The sequence below is a fragment of the Opisthorchis viverrini genome, assembly GCF_000715545.1.
Source record: "Opisthorchis viverrini unplaced genomic scaffold opera_v5_7, whole genome shotgun sequence".
Classification (NCBI taxonomy): Eukaryota; Metazoa; Platyhelminthes; class Trematoda; order Opisthorchiida; family Opisthorchiidae; genus Opisthorchis; species Opisthorchis viverrini.
This window is the reverse complement of record NW_008751663.1, coordinates 539,392-559,943: the sequence shown is the minus strand read 5'-3', so window position 1 is coordinate 559,943 and position 20,552 is coordinate 539,392. Positions and strand designations below refer to the sequence as shown.

The 20,552-nt window shown below is 45.0% G+C and overlaps 1 protein-coding gene across 1 annotated transcript; it reads right to left on the bottom strand.

Annotated features, from left to right (window-relative positions):
- Positions 1–1,219: 1,219 nt before the first annotated feature.
- On the bottom strand, positions 1,220–19,359 carry T265_12609 (hypothetical protein; the record flags this gene model as incomplete). The annotated part of the gene is made up of 7 exons (XM_009164618.1): positions 1,220–1,552; positions 1,753–1,911; positions 13,682–13,915; positions 16,481–16,521; positions 16,561–16,626; positions 18,994–19,162; positions 19,219–19,359. Coding segments are annotated over 7 exons (1,086 nt in total), but the record flags the coding sequence as incomplete, so codon positions are not given.
- Positions 19,360–20,552: the final 1,193 nt, after the last annotated feature.

Genomic DNA, 20,552 nt, shown 5'->3' with positions numbered 1-20,552 from the left:
CATAAACGAAGGAAAAGTCAATCCGACAGGACAAAATGATGAGTGAGTAAAATCCGAAAGTCAATGGGTCAAAAGTCGATATAAAATCATCAGGTTCCTACGCGCTTCCATTTGGTCTTCTGCGCACTAGGTGATCGACAAACCTAGCAAATAAAAGGATAAGGGAAGTAGAGGTTGGGTGGATGCGTGCAGTATTGGATCAGCACACAGGAGTGACTGAGCTAAAAAACTCGGCAGAGGTAGAAGTATAAAATCCGAACCAAGTAAATAAACGCGATACGTGAATATCAAGCTAGCTGTTTTTGTGAGCACTGAACGAGTGAAACATCATCAATGTGCTGACAAGTGACGTCTATGAGTCACATGATTTGTGTGGATTGATATCGACACACGGGAAGACAATTGGCATCTCAATGTGAAGTTAAGAGTTCGATTGGTGGAGAATATCCTGAACGACGCTTGCATAGTACCATTTTGTACAGTCATCAACGAAAATTTTGGTTTTCCGTGCTTGATCCAGACCGGTGCAGAATTGGGCAAATTTAGACTTGGTATGAACATGATGAGGAGATAGACAAATACACTCATTTGGAAATCATTTTGGTTTTCACGAGACTCAACTGAATCCCTCGTTTATGGTATTTTTCAAATGAATGTGCTATGGGGCGGCCTTTGTGCAGCGAATTCAGTTGAAGAATATCATAAACGAGAGATTTAGTTAAATCCCCTCTGAAGACCAAACTGATTTGCAAATGAGTGTATTTCTCGAAAACAGTCCAATTGAGGTTCAAGTAGAACATAAGGTTGGCGGAAACTCGCGGACTGAGCCCCAAGAAGGGCGAAACCGGTCGTGGAGTGTCGAAGAGTTTCCAGCAACCTTGTGAGTAGCTTCCATTATGATGAAAAAGTGTTCTGCTACCATCACTGTGATGTGACTCTTTGATAAAGTTCGTAGAACCCTCCCTACACCGTGGGCTGCTAGAAAAGTCTGATGGTTTTTATCCCCAGTATATGAGTCAGCAATTACAAAAGTTCGTTTTCCGAGATCGGTAACTTACAAGAACCCATGTAATGAGGAGACGAAACATATACACTACCCAGAAAGTACTACAAGAAAAGGGGATTACTCGTAGTCGTTGGCTAAGCAGAGGTGACGGGAGACTGCCTTGAAATACAACGAATACTGTCTGGGTATGCATGCTGTTAAAACGCACTCACTTTTATTCGTGGATAAAGTCCGGAATCCACGATGGCGGGCGCTCTTCGTGTCTTGTTTTGCTGGTGGGACGCGGTGGCCGGTTTCCTCTCCCACCACTAGCCCAAGGAGCGCCCGCCATGTGTCCCGATCCATAGTGACCGAATTCCGGAAACGGAGGTCTGGGGCCACCAAACATTCTCTAGAGATGCAGAGCATGGAGAAGTGGTTTATTGTCATGACAGGAACTAGATAATGAGCAAATGTAGGCAATATGGAAGCGTAGTACACAGTGTCTAAGTTTACATAAACTTGGTAATGACAGGAGAAAATAGAGTTGCCGGGCGTTTGTGAAACCTAAACTAGGATAAGGGAGATCTGGAACAAATTCCCACGGATTTGCGACTGATTAGCAGTAGCAGTGTTAGAAACAGCTGGATACTCAAATGTCCCATTAAAAAATGACCAAAAAAAGTATGGTGGAGTTGGTAAAATGCATGAAGCCATGAACACACGATTAGCTTATCGTAAACAGCGAGCAAGTGGTGAGAACGTACTTGATGGGGTCCAAATGGTGGTGGTGGTGGCTGGAAAGGCATGTATGGATATCCATCGGGCGGGTAAGCACCCCTGGACCAGCGCGCGTCTCCCATCAAATATGGTGCTCCATATCTGAAGTACCTGTATGAGTTTGGTCCGCGGAACTGAATATAACACTAATGAACGGGAGGAGAGAAGAATAGTTCCGGATGTAGCCGGTCCGGAAGTACCACCAACGACAACCTTCCAGAAAAATTTACACCAAATACAGCGTGTGGTAAACCATTTTAGAGGGTGAAAAACAGGCCTACCTACCGATTAAGGGGGAGGAATTTGACTGTCAGTACAGAAGAAATATGCATCAAAGCAAAGCGAAAGGTCAACTATGTAAAGGGTCACCGAATCGTCATGATCAGCTATAAAAACCGCGTACTTGCCGTACGGTAGTTATAGGTGCCACAGTTCTGTTCGCCGATGGTTTGGGCAGATGGGGTAGATAGCTAAGCATTAGATGCGGTAGCTTATATCAATATTGTGTAAATACAGGGTTGTCAACAAAATAAGGTGGCAATTCTCAAGGGATACGGGGCTACGTAACAAGATAAGCACGGTATGTTTATTGGGAATGAAGTCGTTGGATATCCGCGAATGACCGCAAACCGATCTGAGAATGTCCACATTTTCCCGGTCAGTCAGTTTGTCGAATATTGTTATCGGTTGAGTTTTTTACCGGAAGTCGAATGGGGATGATCGATCACGCCCACACACCACTTGTCTGGTCAACTATATCGGTTACGCTACTAGACAGTTTCCGAGGATGTCGAAATAGCACCAACCGGACTCGCTACAAGTAAGTGATAGATGGCCAAACAGCGTGATCTGTAGTTGCTTTATTGCGCTCATCAGATCTGTGGCACACAGTTGGTTGACCGGTCACCACAAACCCATACGAAGTCCCCAACTTTCCTTATGGGTTGGCGTGGCTGGCTTCTTCATGGGTTAGAAAGCCAGTACATTAAAGCGGCAGAGAGGTTGGTGAAAATACATTGATCCGAGAGTGTGACTCCATTAGATGAGCATTCATTCAGAGTGATTAGTCTACGATGCGACCAAATCACCTTACCCACGTCGTTTGGCCTAAAAGACGCCCTGTCACTGAAAACTTGGGATACAAGTTCAACCTCCTCTGAGAAATTAAAAGCACCGTCTTGGCGACGAAACTACTCACTATTTCCCCAACTTTTGCAACTGGAAGAGTAAATACGGCAATGGTGAATCGTAATGATTCTGACACCTGCGCCTGCCTAATTCTGACTAAAAGGTGCACTTAATATTAGCCGACAACAATTTACGAGAAGCGCCATTTGAGATTAAAGTCAATGATGAGGAGCGCTTGTTAACTGATTATATTAGGAAGAGGTACTACGACCATCCGACAGCCCAGCTTTCACATTGCTCCAAAAATAGGAGAAACAATGGGTTTCAAATCTCACAAGTGAACCCACAAGGGTTCATGTACTTACCCACCACGATGCCTATCCCGGTTAACTCGGTGTATCGGTCACGTTTCGACAGCGATTTCCCACCCATCAGACTCATGTAACCTTTGAGAATGGAATATTTCCTCGTGTTGGTAATCACATTAGCGTACTAGTCGTTTCGGCTTTTGGACGTTCTACTGGCGTCTGGCGACAGAGCATGTAAGCTAGGCTTGAGCAAGCTGACGTTTCAGCTCTCGTGCTTCTTTCGGGTGGCATGGTAGGTAGGCACAGCTAAACGACGGGACACTAACTTCTACCCATTCATTTCCTCGGCAAAAATCACAGAAGATATCGCGCGCGGCCTTGATGCGTAAATAACTTCTTACGCGACTGATAAACTCCCGGTCAAATTCCGCGAAGCGAACCACTATGTCTTTGGCAGAACTCAAGTAAAGCCAAATGTGTCGATTAGTGTTTGTCACTTTGGAATGCATCGCTCAAGCCCAACTGCTTTTTAAACCTGACGTTCGTTGTAAAGATGACATTTCAGTTACACCGCTCGTGTGCATGATGGTTCGGAAATGCGCAAGTGTTGCTGCCTGGACGGACGAATCATGTATTATTGTCCAATATTACGCAAAGCGTAATTGAAAAACTGCCTATTGTTTTACTGCGATGTACTACTTCCCTCACAGCGCATAGTCTGCTCCCCTTTCAAGATGCTTTGCAAGACACTGCAGAACAGATATCCTTCGTTTTTGCAGAGGGATGAAATCGAAAAGGCTGGACGGAGTTTGGGAAACTATTAGAGCATCAGCTGCACAACGTTCCGACCACGATGAGCAGTCTTCGAAAGTAGCCAAGTAATCGAAATTAACTAAACAATGTTCCAAGTCATCTGGATCGCTTGCTCCGGAGTAAGCATTCTCACTTGTTTGTCTGATTGACAGGAACAATGTGGGCATCCGCAGGATCGGTTGACACTGAGGCTGTTGTCATCAAGTGTTTCTACCTGATTGTGCGAATAGGCCTAGACGTTCGTCGTTCTGATTGACAGCTGCGCTGCACGTGAATGACTATGGTCTCAGCACAACGACAGATCTCACCGAGTGCCAACTGACAGAGTAGCTGTTGATCTGTACTGCTGCTCACAACCATTGGAAGAAGAATCATCGTTGCGCAAATGGCTTGACTGAACTCGTCAAGCAGAACGTTGTTCTCTCTGTTTAACAGTGTTGTATTGATTGCGGTAGTTGCGCGTGTCGTTCATGTCCACTAATGCGCACATTCAGTTGTCCACTGCTCTTCCCTTACATAGGTTGCGTCGCAGTGCACACAATCGATCTCATAGACAGCCTGGTTGTTCAGTAGGTGGCATGGTGTCTTTTGGTCATTTGTGAATGCCGCCGGGACGTCCGTCTTTTCTAAGACTACTGGCTTGCAATATTTGACTAATAATCAATAATTAGTGAAAGGTTTCGCATTCAGTACTCAAAGGTACTTCGGGAGCCTAGGAGCTCTCATTGACTACCACTCATCACCTCTGAATGTGATAGAAACACACTAGGGGCCAGCCCAAACACTAGAACAACCTCTACCCACAAATCGATGCTGGATTGCGACCAAGAAAAAAGCAGAATTTTGTGTTGAATGAAAGTAGCAAGCAATCGTTTGCTATGTGTGTACAAATTAACACATGTGGTCATTTCCACCAAAATTTTTCAGGCCGTATACCGAGACCCGCCAATTGTCAAAAGTTCATAAAAACTCAACTGGTTTCTGCGGCCGAGGTTGGCCTTTGTCCACCGAAAGAATTCACACGGATAGTAAAACTCAACCGACCAACAACTACTGCAAACAGATCTTGTAATAACTGTCATGGTGATTCAAAATGTTTCACACGTTCTGTTTTCAACTTTCGCCTAGTGAATAGACACAGCTTGCTAGTAATATGGTTTCCTTCTCTCTCATTTTTTTAATAACCTTTCCCCTTAGTTACAGCTGTGAAGTCAGGCCCCGTTTGATACCAAGGAAAGTAAGTGTTTTGCGAATGGTGTTCTGAGCCACAGAATCGTCTTAGGGATGACGACCTTACACAGAAAGTTGCTGACTAGAGAGATCGATTTCATTTCAAGGTGTACTCGAGCGTCAAGGTAAATCAGCGATGCAATACCCTGCCTATTAAAGAGGCCACTCTGAAAGGCTCCACGAGCGATGAAACTGTATATAACTACGTCTAACTGGGACCATAAAACTCAATACAGTAGTGATTCAATTGCGCGAAGAAAAGGTGGGAATTCGAGAGAGTTGGACGGTTGCTATATACACAATATTCTTGTTTGTTTACGGGTAGACGCGACAATAAAGCACAATGATTTCTTAACCATGACAGTAGACTAGCGGCCGCAGTCAGTTCTATTAAAGTAATATTGTAGAACGCTCGAGAATGCATCAGACAATGCATCAAGACAATTATGCGCAGCGGACAACAGCATTTCATGTGCTTTTTCATGGTTGGTCGCTCAAAATCAACCGTATCAGATGTTGCAACCTAGTCAAGCATCCATGGGATGCCGCTAAAACCTGCACTATGTGAAATTGTTCAGAAAAGCACAACTTTCCTCAAGGTTAGGAATGCATAGCTCAACACTTTCTTACTAAGCTCTACAGAAAAGTGTTACAAGAGTACGGCTCAAAGCGTCTGCACCCAATAGAGAACAGCACGATTTTCGGTGGTCCAGGGGAGCACTCTGTGCAGTATATTGAATCTCTGATTCTAAACAGTAGGAAAGGACTGACCGAAATTCGTCAGCAGGTCACGTGGGACGAAACCAGACCAGAGTAATCCACGAATTCACTGCGTCCTTGTTTCCTACACGAACACTAGTTTCTCCAGTAAGAAACAAATCGCTCAACACCCTGTCGCTGCACAGCTACCGCGTGACCCAAAGAAAGTACAAGGGCCTGAGATACTTTCATGTTGCACAAGCTTAAACAGGAAGAACAGAAAGGCTGGGGTTGATTCCGAACCGCAAACCTTCCTATTACTATTGTCCTACCTTAACTACTGAGCTATCTCGAGCGCCCCAGCTCCAGCCCCATCTACTCACAAAAAGTCTATCTAACATAGAAAGAAAGTGGAATCCAAGTCATAGAAAAGAATGGTTAATATGCAGGAGCTGAGTCTAGTCTGAATCTCAGAAAAGATGAAATCTATTGGGGCAGTAGGTGGATTGAGACCACATTCTTATGAAATAATTAGACGCTGTTATTTTCAACCAAGGAGTTCCGGTGATAGTGCATCGTGTAAAGAAAGCGGTGATTGCTGCGAAGGTGTGTTGTTTTCCACGTCTTTGTGAGGGGAGGGTATGGAAACACGGCAATACCAGTAATACGAAATGGCACCTAGCTGCCGACAAGCATTCACGTGATTCCATTAGGTGATATTTTCAATTTTCAAACAAACAAATCGTGCCCGTGTTTTCTCTGCCAGTCGGAAAGGTCGACAAAATGGGGTCAGTGCGTCTGACGTTCAAATATAAAACATAAGTAATGAATATGCCTTAGTATTTGGTCAATCACGCGCCGAGGAGCAACTCCAAACTAGCCTGGTGGGACACATTCCGAAGCAACAGAGCGTAAGCGAATTTCCCTTAGCTTCAAATTTGGTAGTCATTTCGCTACCGGTCCAACATATATACTACTGATGAAAAGTGTAAGTAGTATCTGGCCAAGTGTTCTCAAGGCGTTGTCCCTGCATCTGATGTAGGAATTACTGGACCGAATTCCAGTGCATATTCATTGTTGTCTAATATTCAAACGTCCAGGAAAGTTCCCGAGGATGCTAACATGTCCAAATCCCTGTGCAATTGAGATTTTTATTTTCGTATCCGATGTCTTGTAACCGCTTAGTTAGCGTTGGTCGATAAACACCTAGGGACTCGAAGGCGGCTTCCATCCCACAAGCATTCTTTCAATTTCCGATTGATCGGCAGCTGCTTGCAAACGTGTGCAGAGCATCGAACACCAAGGTATTTGAGTAGAAATGAATAAAAAATTATCCGGCTGTAACATCCTTTTCGTGGTCTAGCTGCCATGCCATCCATAGGAAGAACGAGGGCTGGGCTACTGTCAGGTTGCTCAAACCTGGACAGGGGAAACGTGACCAATCAGTAATTTGGTTTGAGACGAACGAGAGAGTGCTGTTTTCCATGCCCAATTCAAAGTGGCGTAAACAGAGAGGTGGCCAACCCTTGACTTGACAGAGGAGTATGAAGGAGATCACGAAACGCTTGGGTGCTGTCGGTGCTACTCGTCTTCCAGGATGGGGACCGCGTGATCCTCACTGTGCCTGGTTGGAGACACTACAAGATATGACTGCCAACCGATATCAGTGGCGTTCTTGTTGTCAGTTTCTATCCAGATTGCCTGAGTGAATATCTGGAGGTGTAGGCACCTCGGAATGATTGTGTTAAGCTAGCACTAAGTCCCTTCCCCGTCCACCTTTATTCTTTTCTTTATAATAAGGCTTTCAAATAAGTCATGGTTGTACGGCAGTGAAGCATCGGTGTTGAACACTGAGGTCATGCTGTCGATGATGATGATGATGATCTCAGTATCATTTGGCATCAGATTGATGGAAACATTTGTGATCCACAGATACGCACCCTCAACCTTTATAACCATAATTAGACAACGTAAATTGCTAAAGATCTACGCTCCGAGGAACAAGACTGTCTCTTCCTCAGATTTCCCGCGACCAACGAAAGTAGATATTGACCAGCTGGTAGCAGGCATCCCGAACACAGTGACAATACAGTTGTCACTTTTACACCACCTTCAGAGTTTAGTTGATCTGTCGAAAGCAGGCTTGAGTCGTAATTTCAAAACAGAAAATAACTCTCAAAAACATAGTTATGGAACAGGAGGTGAGGGACAAGTCGAAGTCATCACCCGCAATACTGAGAGGGTGAAATTCTCCCAGGAAGGACGTCAACATCCATGATCATCTTTCATAACTAACTATTAAACGCGAGAGAAGCGATGAACAGGACATTTCGGGCATACAAATGTTGGGAAATCCGAAATAATAACCCAAAACGAAATTACGATGTTATATGTATCAGTGACTCTCTCAGAAACAGGACAAGCAGCACGCAAGGTTACCAGGACTGAGCGAAAATGTTGCATTAACAACATACATCCGTCACAAAAAAACGTCCAAATTCCTTCGAAATCGATTGTATGTTAGCCAAATGCGACATTAAGTATCAACTTCACTCCAGCGAAGGGCCTTTGCGTCACACACAAACAACACCACCCCATTATAAAAGGACCTTTGTGCTACGACACAAAACAGAGCCTAGTAGAGTAAGCTAAACGATACCGTACAAGAATGACAGTTAGACTACCTCTTAAGTAACTGGAGACGCTGAGACCGTTTCACGTAGGTTGAACGGCTAATAATCAATACCAAACCGTTTCTATTGAAGTCGTCAAACCTTTTTGCAATGATCGAAGATCAGCGCGTACGTTTTGTTTCCCGCTCCCCATACTAACGACTTGTCTGACAGTTGTCGTCCACGAGTAGTTTTCCCATGATGTTCAGTCTCCACTCGTAGAATATGAACCACGTCAGTTCTGTCGTTTGGTTACGAAAGCATATTCTGCCTATTTACCCGATGCATTCCAGTTCATGTACGATCGGAAGCTACGTACGCGTCTCCGGAGTGGGAAAGTTACAGCAACACGGCACTGTACAGTTTCACCAGGGGCTTGGGACCGCGGTGATTAGCAGATGACATCAGTAACGCACCGAAGTTGTCGCTCATCACAAAAAAATGAGTGAAAGAATGCGCGACAAATTTAACCACTAAAAGCGAAAGAAACGAGGTGCTTCTTTGTAACTTGGAATCTATAGAATGCCATTGTAATATTCTCATGTGATGAGGGATTATCAACCAGCAATCCACCACATCGTTATACTGACTCGGACTGGTCAACCGATTGGTTGACAGTCTTCACCGTCTCGGGCCGCGCCACGCAGTCAGTAACCACAAACCCGTACATCAAAAAGGAGCCAAAGTGACGTTTTGGTTTACCCCGTGCGCACTAATGAGATAAGTGAACCCGTGGCTTCGTGGCAAACAATGGGAATCGTTAGATAGCAGTGACTGATTTCGCCACCCAATCCGATAAGCCCCGATAAGGATTAAACGCGTACTGGATTGTCTTTCAGGAATGGCCATGCTACACTTTGTTACGAATAACTGGACTCATAGACTTCGAGAATTTAGTTCATATCCACACCACCCTCGTTTGGACGGTCGTCCTGGCGTAATTATCCCGAGATTCCACACCAAAGGGAAGCACTGGACCCGAGTTACACTCGTATTAGAGCTCATCAGAGTGCACATCCCAATGGCCGTGCCGGGATTTGAACCCCGGACATCTGGCATGCGAGGCGAGAGTGTAAGCACTACTGCACCAACGCACGTTGGACGGATCTGAATTTTCACGTCTGAATAGGCGAACGTGTTCACACTCGAGCGATGTGATTGGTGTGCCCGATTCATCGAACGACGACCCAGTAACTGTCCTGGATGTGATGATCGATCAGAACTTTCCAGTCAGGTAGGGTGACACACACTTGAAACCCACTGGGCAACTTTTGGGTTGCAGTTTTTGGGGCTTTGCGGAATAGGGATTTCGTTCATAACCGAGAATTGTCACACCCCTTACGATAATATCAAAAGTGTTTAGGAATAACAGCTGATGGGAATTTCCACTGAATGGAGTAAATCAAAAAATCGCCATGGAATGGAATAGTAAACGAAAAAAAGTCTTATGTGAAATGAAAAGATACATCTGCCTTGACCACAGATAAATTTATTCACCACAGACAAGATTTGATTCGTTCCTATTGGTGTTATTTTTGGAAATACAGTTAATTAGCCGTCTACGCCAAGTAGCCACCCTGATTTCACACACTCCGATGGAATCGCTGGCCAGCCTTATCCACTTAAAATAACCAGTCCAAGTTGGTTCACAATGTTAATGGAAACACTCTCAAGCACCCATCCTTGGGAGTTAATCGCGTTTCTTGGCCACGCCCAAATCCGGATAAAGTATATTCCACTTTTGGTCAAATAATCACATGTACGTTGCTAACCTCTGTGGGATTGAAGTGGAATGCGAAAAATTAATGGACTTTTCGATAGGGTGTTAGCTTCACACAGCAAATATATTTAAATCCTTCAAACCAATGGTAATTATACAGTTCAAACGGAACAAAAAAACACTGAAGACTAAAATATTCAATTCAGTCCAGCGAGCGTTTGCAAATCAATCTGCTTGACCATCAACCGGCAAACTAATGTTGTTTCATTGTAAATTCTGGTCCATTCGACGAGCTGTGTAGTTTGTTTGCGAATGTTTCACCAGAAAGAGAAGGGACATCATTTGTACGAGTTTCCAACGACCCCTGAAGAGCTATGCATTGCATTTCCTTCGCCGCGGCTTCACCAAATTCTTTGGAAACCTCGGTGTGACCAAAATCCAGGTTGGGTGCCTTGTCCCACCTGACGAATGATGTCGCATGCTGGAATTATGTTGCTGATGATCGGTTGGGCTCGGTGCTGCAAAGCTAGTGCTGAAGGAGGCCAGTTGAACTGATATTCAAAGTGTTCAGCTCATCAATCAGAAGGATGATTTTGCAAATGAATCATAGTTCCATCTTTCTCCCAAATTGTTTTCACTGACTAGTTTAGCCATTCATCTGAGATAGGGCAAGGTTGTGACCTTCTCCATCCATCTCCTGAGTCTTCAGATCCACCAGCGTTCCCTGGATCCACACGGCTGAACCACACAGCTGTACAGAGTAAAGCCAAGTGTTCTGTGGGTCAGATCCACCAGCGTTCCCTGGATTCACACGGCTGAACCACACAGCTGTACAGCGTAAAGCCAAGTGTTCTGTGGGACTTAGTCTGGTAACGTGCTTCCGTCCCTAGGGCTGAGTGCAAGTCCCACACCATAGATAATACCACGAACCACCGTATCAGCATCGCCGGACATAAAATGTGAATCAGTTTATTATCCTGAGTGATATTTTAGACACGGAAAAGTCGCCGGGGAGCTGGCGGATGGACTGACCGCAGTGCGCCGCTTATTGAACCAGGAGAAAGTGGGAGGAGGCCGTTGAAAGAAAATCTGCAAGGACGGATGATACTTTCCAGTTGTCCAGGCCGAGGAACAGAGTTGAGTTGAAGCATCCGAACTTGAGCTCTGGCTAAANCCCGTAAAGCGATGACATAATGCCGAGTTTTGTTTCGGTACCCAGACCGTAGCCTTTGACTCAAGAGTGTAACAAAACAGTGGGTAGCAGGTCTATCCTGCAGGACCCGTTCTGAGCCAACGACAATAGGTTGACCCGCTTGGTTCCGAGGGACCATTCTGGCGCGATGGCGCGGTGAGTAGGGCATACATGTCTCAATTCCGATTCTACGCACACGGCAGGTGCACGTAGAGCCGCGTCGGGCTCTGGAATGTTTTAGGCGTATTTCGACTGTATTGGATAGTTCACTGGCAGTCATGGTTGATCGTCGAGCGGGTTTAGGGCCTACCTTTTCTAAACCACCCTTTCTCAGGGGAGGGAAGCATTGACAATCCATTGGTCTTATGATAAATTCGCAACGGTTAGAAGGCACTGATCTGCTTCTGTCTTCAGCATAGCAACCGCGCTTCATAACCACTAAACAACGCTGGACGCAATGCCGCGCTGTAGACTCTAGTTTCCTTGAGGAGGCTAAGTCACATCAACCGAAATTTGCCCAAGTTCAAGAAAAGCAGAACGGGTCAGCCCTTTTAGCATTCACTGCGTTGGATGTTTTGCCATCCAAAAGGGAGTTAACTATGCAGGTACGTAAATCTGTCCAGCAGTAGTTCTGCATCGATTGTGCACTTAGGCAGTCTTGCAATAACATTTTGCAGACTACACGGTACAAGACAAATCGCACGGTAAATTATTTACGTGGCTTTGTACTTTTTTGTGTACCCGGATGGAATCTGGACTAGGTAGCACGATAGCGTCCACATACTCCTCGAGAAGAAGCTCCGGGAGTGAGGTTGAAGGCACAGTGGGCATTTGTTCGGTAACTACTCCAACTATGAAGTTTAAAAGGAAGGCTGACAAAGGGCAGCTCAGACGAACAGTGCTTGTAGACTTTTGAGCAACAGAGTGACAAAGTACAAGTATCATGATGCGGCAAAATGTTGGAAAAATGTATGGAAAAATACGTCACTACAAAATGAAACAGCCAACGGAATCGAAAATGAGATAACAATTATTGACTTGCTATGTGTGGCACTAAGGAAGTTGTCGATGAATCCCCCAACGATAGTGAATTTCGCTTGAGTTTCACGACTCTACTTTTCGCGAATACCGATAAACCCACGTAGGATGACACCAGTTCAGAAGCAACGGTGGCTACACTGATAACCATTCTCTCACACAGATATAACACCTCTTTCAAGGACAGGTAGGTACGGCCACTGTGCTGACATTTCACTCACTATCCAAATGTCTTGCATGAGTTTTCAGAGATTGTAAACAAGCACTCCGGCACTAAACAAGCCAGGGAATAGATAAGACAGTCAACATCGCGCGGTTTGTTTCCCCTATAGGTGTAATATCGGCTTCGATTTCATCTTCTCTTTTGGAATCGAGCAACACGTGTCCCACTACGAAGCTGGTTGCGCTTTGATCATTGTACCGGTCAGTTAACCGGCTCTTCGAAGTGTTCGTCCTGGCGGAACAGACGCGGGTGACCACTTTGCTTGTCTCAATCAGGATCAATGCGGAATCTATATTGAGTTGGGTACTAGCTTATTTCTGGGACACGCAGTCAAACGCCGATTCAATCGGTTTCACTTCATTTGGTTGACCACTTTGTTTCGCGCTCACAAGTTGTTTAAACGGCTGCTGGTAGATTTCACTGACGACCGAATCCTACAGACAGTGAACATCCAAGGACCACATCGAAATCATATGATTGGAACACATGTTTTAAATATATTTCTGCTAAAAGTAGAACAGCAACTAAAGCAAAGTACAAACGGACGTGTAGGCTCCCTAGAATTCGATTCAGTTATCGATATCTCGCCTAGAAAGGACCATTTCGGTCATGTGGGCCGGGTGAACCCTATTAGATGGACCATTGTATTTGGTCCCAGTCAATCTGTCATCCGATACAAGGGACGTATAAACTTACGGGATTACCTGCATTAATTAAAATAGCGGACGGCGTAGGTGCCACGAAAAACAGCAAGAACTACTTGACCAATGCATCCAGATGCACCACAAGTGTCGTAACCAGTGGGATTGAGTTCTGAGGTCACTGAAAACACAAACAGTAGTAGCATTGTGAACAAGGTCCCACGGGATTTGTACTAATTACAACGAACTTACATTTCGGCCTTCGCGCGATGGCGATTCTTGCTTGTCATCCGCTTCCTCATCCCCAGTGTTGTCTTGCGTTCCCTTAAATTTAACTTTACGTTTATTTTTCGACTCCTCTGATGGATCTCGCTCGCTGTTTGGTTTCCCCGGGGATGGCAAATCTGGGTAGCATTCTTCGAGAGCAAGTGCCAGTTTCCTCTGGAAAAGCTCGTGTAAAGGATCAACCTGGCGTTTGTCGGCTGACTGTTGAGAAGAAACGCAAAACCAAGGAATTCGGGTGAAAAACAGGCGAAAAAATGCAACTGCAATGCAACTACAGGCCTCGGGTGAGTAGACTACCGAGACCCGAGGACATTTCCGCTTTACCCCCCGGTTAAAACCGAAACCCATGACCTAGTAACCATGGCAAAGCAGTAGTCATCATGGCAAAGGGAGGACCGGTGGCTATTCGCATACAACGTCCTGACTGGCCATCAACAGTCAGATGACTATCTGAACAAGTTGACGGCAAGTTAAAGCTGTTTCCGGACCATTGGAGCCCCACAAGGTAGCTGCGATAACAACAGTCCTTTTGACATGTCCAAAGTCACATTTTTTAACAAGCGAAACCTTGCTGGTGAGAATTATCCACTTGCTACGCAAATTACCATCTGCAACAGTTTGCAAGCTAGTGAACAGCCCCATTTATTATTCACAAAAGTGGTTTACACGGGAACAGAGGACTCGTAATCAGAAAACTTCTGTAGGTATTGTGGACATCGAATTGGTTAAAAGCCAGTGAAACACGTAAAACCACTCCAAGGGAGAGCGGAACATCATTGCGAAACACTTATGTTATCCTGTCGACAATGATGAATCTAGACATTGAACAGTACACCGTTGAAGAGTGAATGAGGTGTGGGCGGATAAAATAGGACCTTACCATAAAAATTTGAAGACTGCAAATTGTTGGGAAGACGGGAAACGAAAGAAAATTCCGAAGGAGACGAAGACTGCGTGCCAGATGTGTGGATCCGATTAGGAGCCACGCAGCACAGATACAGAGTACGGGGGAGACAACTCGGACCAAGTTTACGGTTGTCTGAACACAGCAGCCATTGAACAACATTTCTAGTTTGTGGTAGGAAATAGTTTTAGACCCAACCGTAAAATGGAGTGGAATTTGGGGTTGTGTTGGGACGCTTCATGAGACCAAATTGTAGGGTGATAGGCAACTACATGTACTTGTATGAAAGTACATGAACAAAGATAACTTTCTGGTCTACACCAATGACAAAAACACGCGATCAATAAGAAGACAACCTGATGAGTTCGTGTAGGAGACGGGGTGAAGATGGGCGTAACCACACGCGCGACTCTGTCCGTCTGTCTACATACACGACTGAATACTGTCCGCCTGATTGGGGAGAGGAGGTTGAAAAGGATTGGGTGAGTAGCAAAGTTTTCTTTTTACAGAGCGAGTTGAGAACCCCATGGGGTCAGAAATGTGGATGGGACAGGAGAGGAATCATGGGTAGCTGTTTTTCACGGTTCCAGAAGCAACGAATTCCGGTGGGTGTAGTGTACAGTTGCTCGTCTTTGAAACCGAGGGGGATATAGCTCAACCTTTCAATGATGCCAGCAGGAAACCCGCGAACAGTACCAGACCAAAAGTGACGAAGTAGGGGGGATGCAGGTGCACATACCATCAATCCCTTCTCCTTATATCACGACAATTCGCATGGTCAAACCAATCCTTGAAGGACGGTTTGCCAATTCTACAAAATGGAGTATAAATTGGCGCAATCCGCCGTAGGGACCCTCGTGAGGCTAACAGGGCAATTCACAAGAAATGTAGCGATTAGAGGCAAGGGAACCAAAGGACTGTCATCTACTGTCTCAAATAGAAGACCAATGCTGCCAAAAAAAACAGCACGATGGAAGTGTGTGGAAACCAGTGGATGGGAGCGGGTAAAAAACAGAGCGATCGGAAAAAACCGGTGAGGATAGAATGGTACGGAAGGGGCCTTTAAGAATCAATAGTGGTTGGTTGTTCATCGCAAAAAACGTGTCACACAAGTGGCACGCGTAAGGTGCAGCGTACTTGTGCGTTGCCAAACGAATGGGTAGAAATCGCACCTCTGGGTACCAAATGTTGAGTAATACGGTGTGCCCCAACAAACCGCCTTAGTGAATTGCTGAGCATACTCGTTAGGAAGGGGGAAAGTGACCGTACTGGTCGCCTACTATCAGACGCGTCAAGCCGATAAAAGATAACGAAAACTGAACTAAGGAGAAATAATCCAATGGGGAAAAGTAATCATGAGAATCATGTTAGATCCCTGTACGACTGCTTTGAACAGGGTTAAGTCACAACTACGGACCTGTCAGTGAATTCAACGGTTGTGTTGCAAAATTTATAAGTATCTTTGGCGTGTAGAGGAGTATAGTGGGCGCACGCACACACGCCTTGACGGTCGTTACGACAAATACAGAGGTCAAAATGGGAACTTGATAGGACCAGCCGAAAGCGGTTGCCAGACAAAACGGGGTCACCGTTTGAGGAGTCAGTGCGCACCATCCAAGTATGAATATGTTTGCTCGTTTCGAATCGCAGTACGACCGAGGATGTATACCATGCTGGAACTCGAGTCCAGTTCTTTTGGCTTGAGCTAAAGAGAAAAATCATGCTAGGTCAGGGCTGACAAGACTGACGTGGATTCAAATCCCATAAAACCAGCGACTACTCATAAGTAAGCAAAAGTGTTCGGCAAACGTGCCGCTAGCTGACTGAGAAGGTTCAACAAACTTCGGTTGTACGAGACTCACAGGTTTCGATTGCTCCTCATTTGCCTCTTTAGCCTTAGTTTCTGGAAAGATGTTTCAGTAAAAGTCAAATGCGACGATACCTTTGACCAGCTTTTCGTTCTTCACATCGTCAGCCTCGCGTTTGACAACTTCCGACGGACCGTTATCTGTGGAACAGAGAAAGACGAGCAGGGGTTCAAAACAGCATGAAAAGTCTTGGATATGATTTAGTCTATAGAAGGTAAGTACCTAGATGTTATGGTCTGCAACAATCAAGTGTGGGAATGGTTTGGGAGTTCAAAGGACAATGAAACAACCCGAACCGTTGGACAAAAATGAGTACTTCACACATATCTTAGAGGTTGTGAATGATGAAGCAAACACAGTGATATTCCATGCAATTGGTGCATTATTTGGGTCCATGTATGCTAAGAACAAATGAAATAAGAATCGTGGTCGAACGGTTAAGTGTTCAAAGTACTAGCCGGGGGAGGAGGGGTCGCGGGTTCAAGACTCTCAGGAGTTTCGCCAGATGCTGATGATTCCCAATGAGGATAAAACATCTGTAAACTAGTTCTCGGTTCTTTAGCATGGATTGGTTTCCCTTACAGGACAAAATCTCCACCACAAATAATAATCAGCCTCCTGTAATCAGGGCAATCGGCAAAGTGAACTTCCAGTCCTTACTGAGAATGATGGACTCCGTAATAGACGACAGGCAAATAACTCATTGAAGAATTTCTGGCAAACCTACTCCTGAATGGAATTTTTGGAAATCCCACGGTCAGAGTTTTCTGTTCTCTCGGTTTCCGATAGTAAAACTTGTTAGGAATAGGGGCGTTTGATAAATATCGAAACGAGGGGCTTCAATACAAAAAATAGGATAGAAGGACTTCCTGGTATGAGCCCGAACCACTGGCCTTACGCAGTTTGTCTGCTCACATTAGTTGTGGGGAAATATCACCAATAGGCTAGCTGACTAGCAACAAAAATGAGGAAAACGCGATCGCTACCATCCTAGATGGTTTGAAGGTGATCGTGTGCTAAAGTTATTTTCCGTGGCAGTCGTCAAAATCATGATTGATCGTATGAATGTAGCAAGAGCGAATAGCTCAGGCCTCTTTGGAGAAAGGGAGTATAAATAATGAATAATCGTTCAGCTGTAACATTCTTTCAGTGCCTAGCTGCCATGCCAGCCAAAGGAAGCACGAAGGCTGGGATACTGTCAAGTTGTCCAAGCCTAGACAGAACTCGAGATACAGAAGTCCGGTTCGAACCACGGACCTTTTGATCAATAAATTCGCACTCAAACCACTGGGCCATCTTGCCCGGTTAAACGGAGCTAAAACGAAGATCTTATGGTAGCGAAGCTAAAACTGTGCGAAAAGACACACGAATTTACGCCGTCCATTAGAAAAACAGATGCCTGCAAGTGTCAACGGTATCCTAGCTCAGTAAGAATTCACAAATGTTCATAAGAGAAAAACGAATACATAGTGACAGCGACTGGATCGATGTCGAGTTAAGGATAAACGAGAATCGGAAATGTAAAAGACGCATCCTGCTCACCCAGCGGTTAAGGCATGAACTTACTGATCCAAAGGTTCGTAGTTCGAACCGACCTCTGCATCTCGAGTGTCCAGGCATGGGTAACTTGGTAGCATCTTGACCGTCGTGCTCACTTCGGGTAGCACGGCAGCTAGGCTAAATCATGCAGTCAGTTCGTAACCCTTCTAATAGGGTAGGCACTAAAGATACTGTCAACGCGTAACCTAATACCTGGCGAGGCATGCATTTCACTCGAATGCAGTAACGAAAAAGCAGAGTATGCCTTGATCGAACAATAACGGGTCCGTTTGGCCCCAAAAGCAGTTTTTCTGAATTTAGAATTCGAAGATGATATTAATTAGTTGGTTGAACAGTGTCCAACCCAGGCCACTGAACATATCTGCTATGCTACCAAACATGTGGTTATCTACAAATGAAACGGCACCCCGACCGATCAGTAGGTCATGCCCCACTGGTTTACCGATTTATATGCGTGGAAGCTAGATCATTTACCGAGGTGAAACACGTCCCGATTCGGACACCGATTCAAATTACACGATCCACATCGGTTTCATCCACAGCCCACCATTTAGTTGAAATTACGACATGTATATCCGGCATCTGCATTCCATCTGTGTGCAAAGTGGTGCAAAGCGTGGATCCATCGTTGTCACAAGGCAGAAACTCAAACTGCGTAGAAGGTGGAATCGGTTACATCACTGGCATCTCTTTGGCGCTTGAGTTGGTCCAATCTTGTTCTGTTTTATTCATGGGATACCTTCTGCAGTAGAGATGATAAGTAGAAATAAACCTGCGGTATCGAGAAACATTGTGGTTCTGTATACCCTCTTCAATTTTTTGGCGGGAAAGTCGTGGTTCAAACAATTTAATCCCAAGAACTCATTGGAACACTGATTTACGAAAACCAAACATTTCCCAGGATATGTATGCTTGTATAAAGTGACATATGTTGGCCGTTAACTCACCATCAGCTTTCGTTTCACAACTCTGTCCAGCTGATAAGTTCAGATTAGACAATCGGTCACGGATATCGATTAGGCTCGTATGTATCTTTTGCAAAGTAGCTTGTCCCATCATATCAGACGGTCCCGTCACAAGAGCCTCCGATCTTGAAGGCGGAAAACAGTTGCAATACTGAATAAATATATGGACAGAGACCAACAATGATATTTGTATAGAAGCAATTCAACAGTTTTACATTTCAGATTAGACAATCGGTCACGGATATCGATTAGGCTCGTATGTATCTTTTGCAAAGTAGCTTGTCCCATCATATCAGACGGTCCCGTCACAAGAGCCTCCGATCTTGAAGGCGGAAAACAGTTGCAATACTGAATAAATATATGGACAGAGACCAACAATGATATTTGTATAGAAGCAATTCAACAGATTTACACCAACTCCAAGTGCTCCTCATGGTCAACGAAATTCATGGATGGTACTCTACTTCATTGAGGAGACATTGGGGATCCAAAAGATTCGCTTTGCGGGAATGTGCTCCCGTTGGATGGTTGTCAATAAGAACCGCACCGCTCCGCACGGCTATGAAATTTCACTGGTATCCTGGTGTCCCCTGGGAGGCACAAACGTTCCTATTCTTGTAAGCTGCTCTTGAGCGCACCCTATATACTCTGTCGACTGATGTCTGCTGCATTTATGAAATGCAAGACAGAATGCAATTGCGGATACTGCGCCTAGGGCACTGATGTCTGCTGCATTTATGAAATGCAAGAATGAATGCAATTATAGATATTGCGCTTAGGGCAGCCTGTTCAGATGCTGCAGACTACACAATTCGAGCGATTCTGAAGGTACTTTAGTGGGGTGTGCCGGCGCTGTTATAAGCCCAAGTTCGCCAGTTGAGGCTACATTGCTTGACTGGATACCTGTTAAACAGCCTATTCTTGCTATCTAACTTCCCACTTCCATAAAACATCGCACTGGTGGAAATACTACGGCGCTAAAGCACTCGTCTACTACTGTCAACGATGATGATGATACAACAAAAACAGTCAGAACTGTCGGAAACTTGAGTTGGGTTGTCATTTGTTGTCTCATCGCTTCCTCCAGCTCTATTGTCTTCAATCATTGTTCGAACTAAGAAACGTTCCCAAAATGGTGCTGTGTGCAATGGGACAGGTCAAAATGAGTTCGGTCAGTTGGACCAATGAAACACTGATTAAGGTGATGGTGGATCAATAAGGCTGCGTTGACGCCAATTTTAGTTTTTCTTCTCTGGGAGTAACTAATTGGAGGACCAAGACGGACCCCTCCCCGATTCCGGCGAGTTTGTTTGCAAGATGTGCAGTGGGAAAAACTCAGCGCCCCAAATTGATTTTCAGTGGAGTTGTTTGACGCTGGGGGTTAGCTCGATTGGAGTGCTGTTGTTTGTGGGTTCACTAAGCAATCACCTTACCCAAATCAGAGCTCCTTTACTTCGGTGGAGAAAGCGATTCGCAAGCCAGGCATTATCGTGCGATGAAGTGAATGGAAGGTAAGGATTTTGAAGACAGAAAGGTGCAAG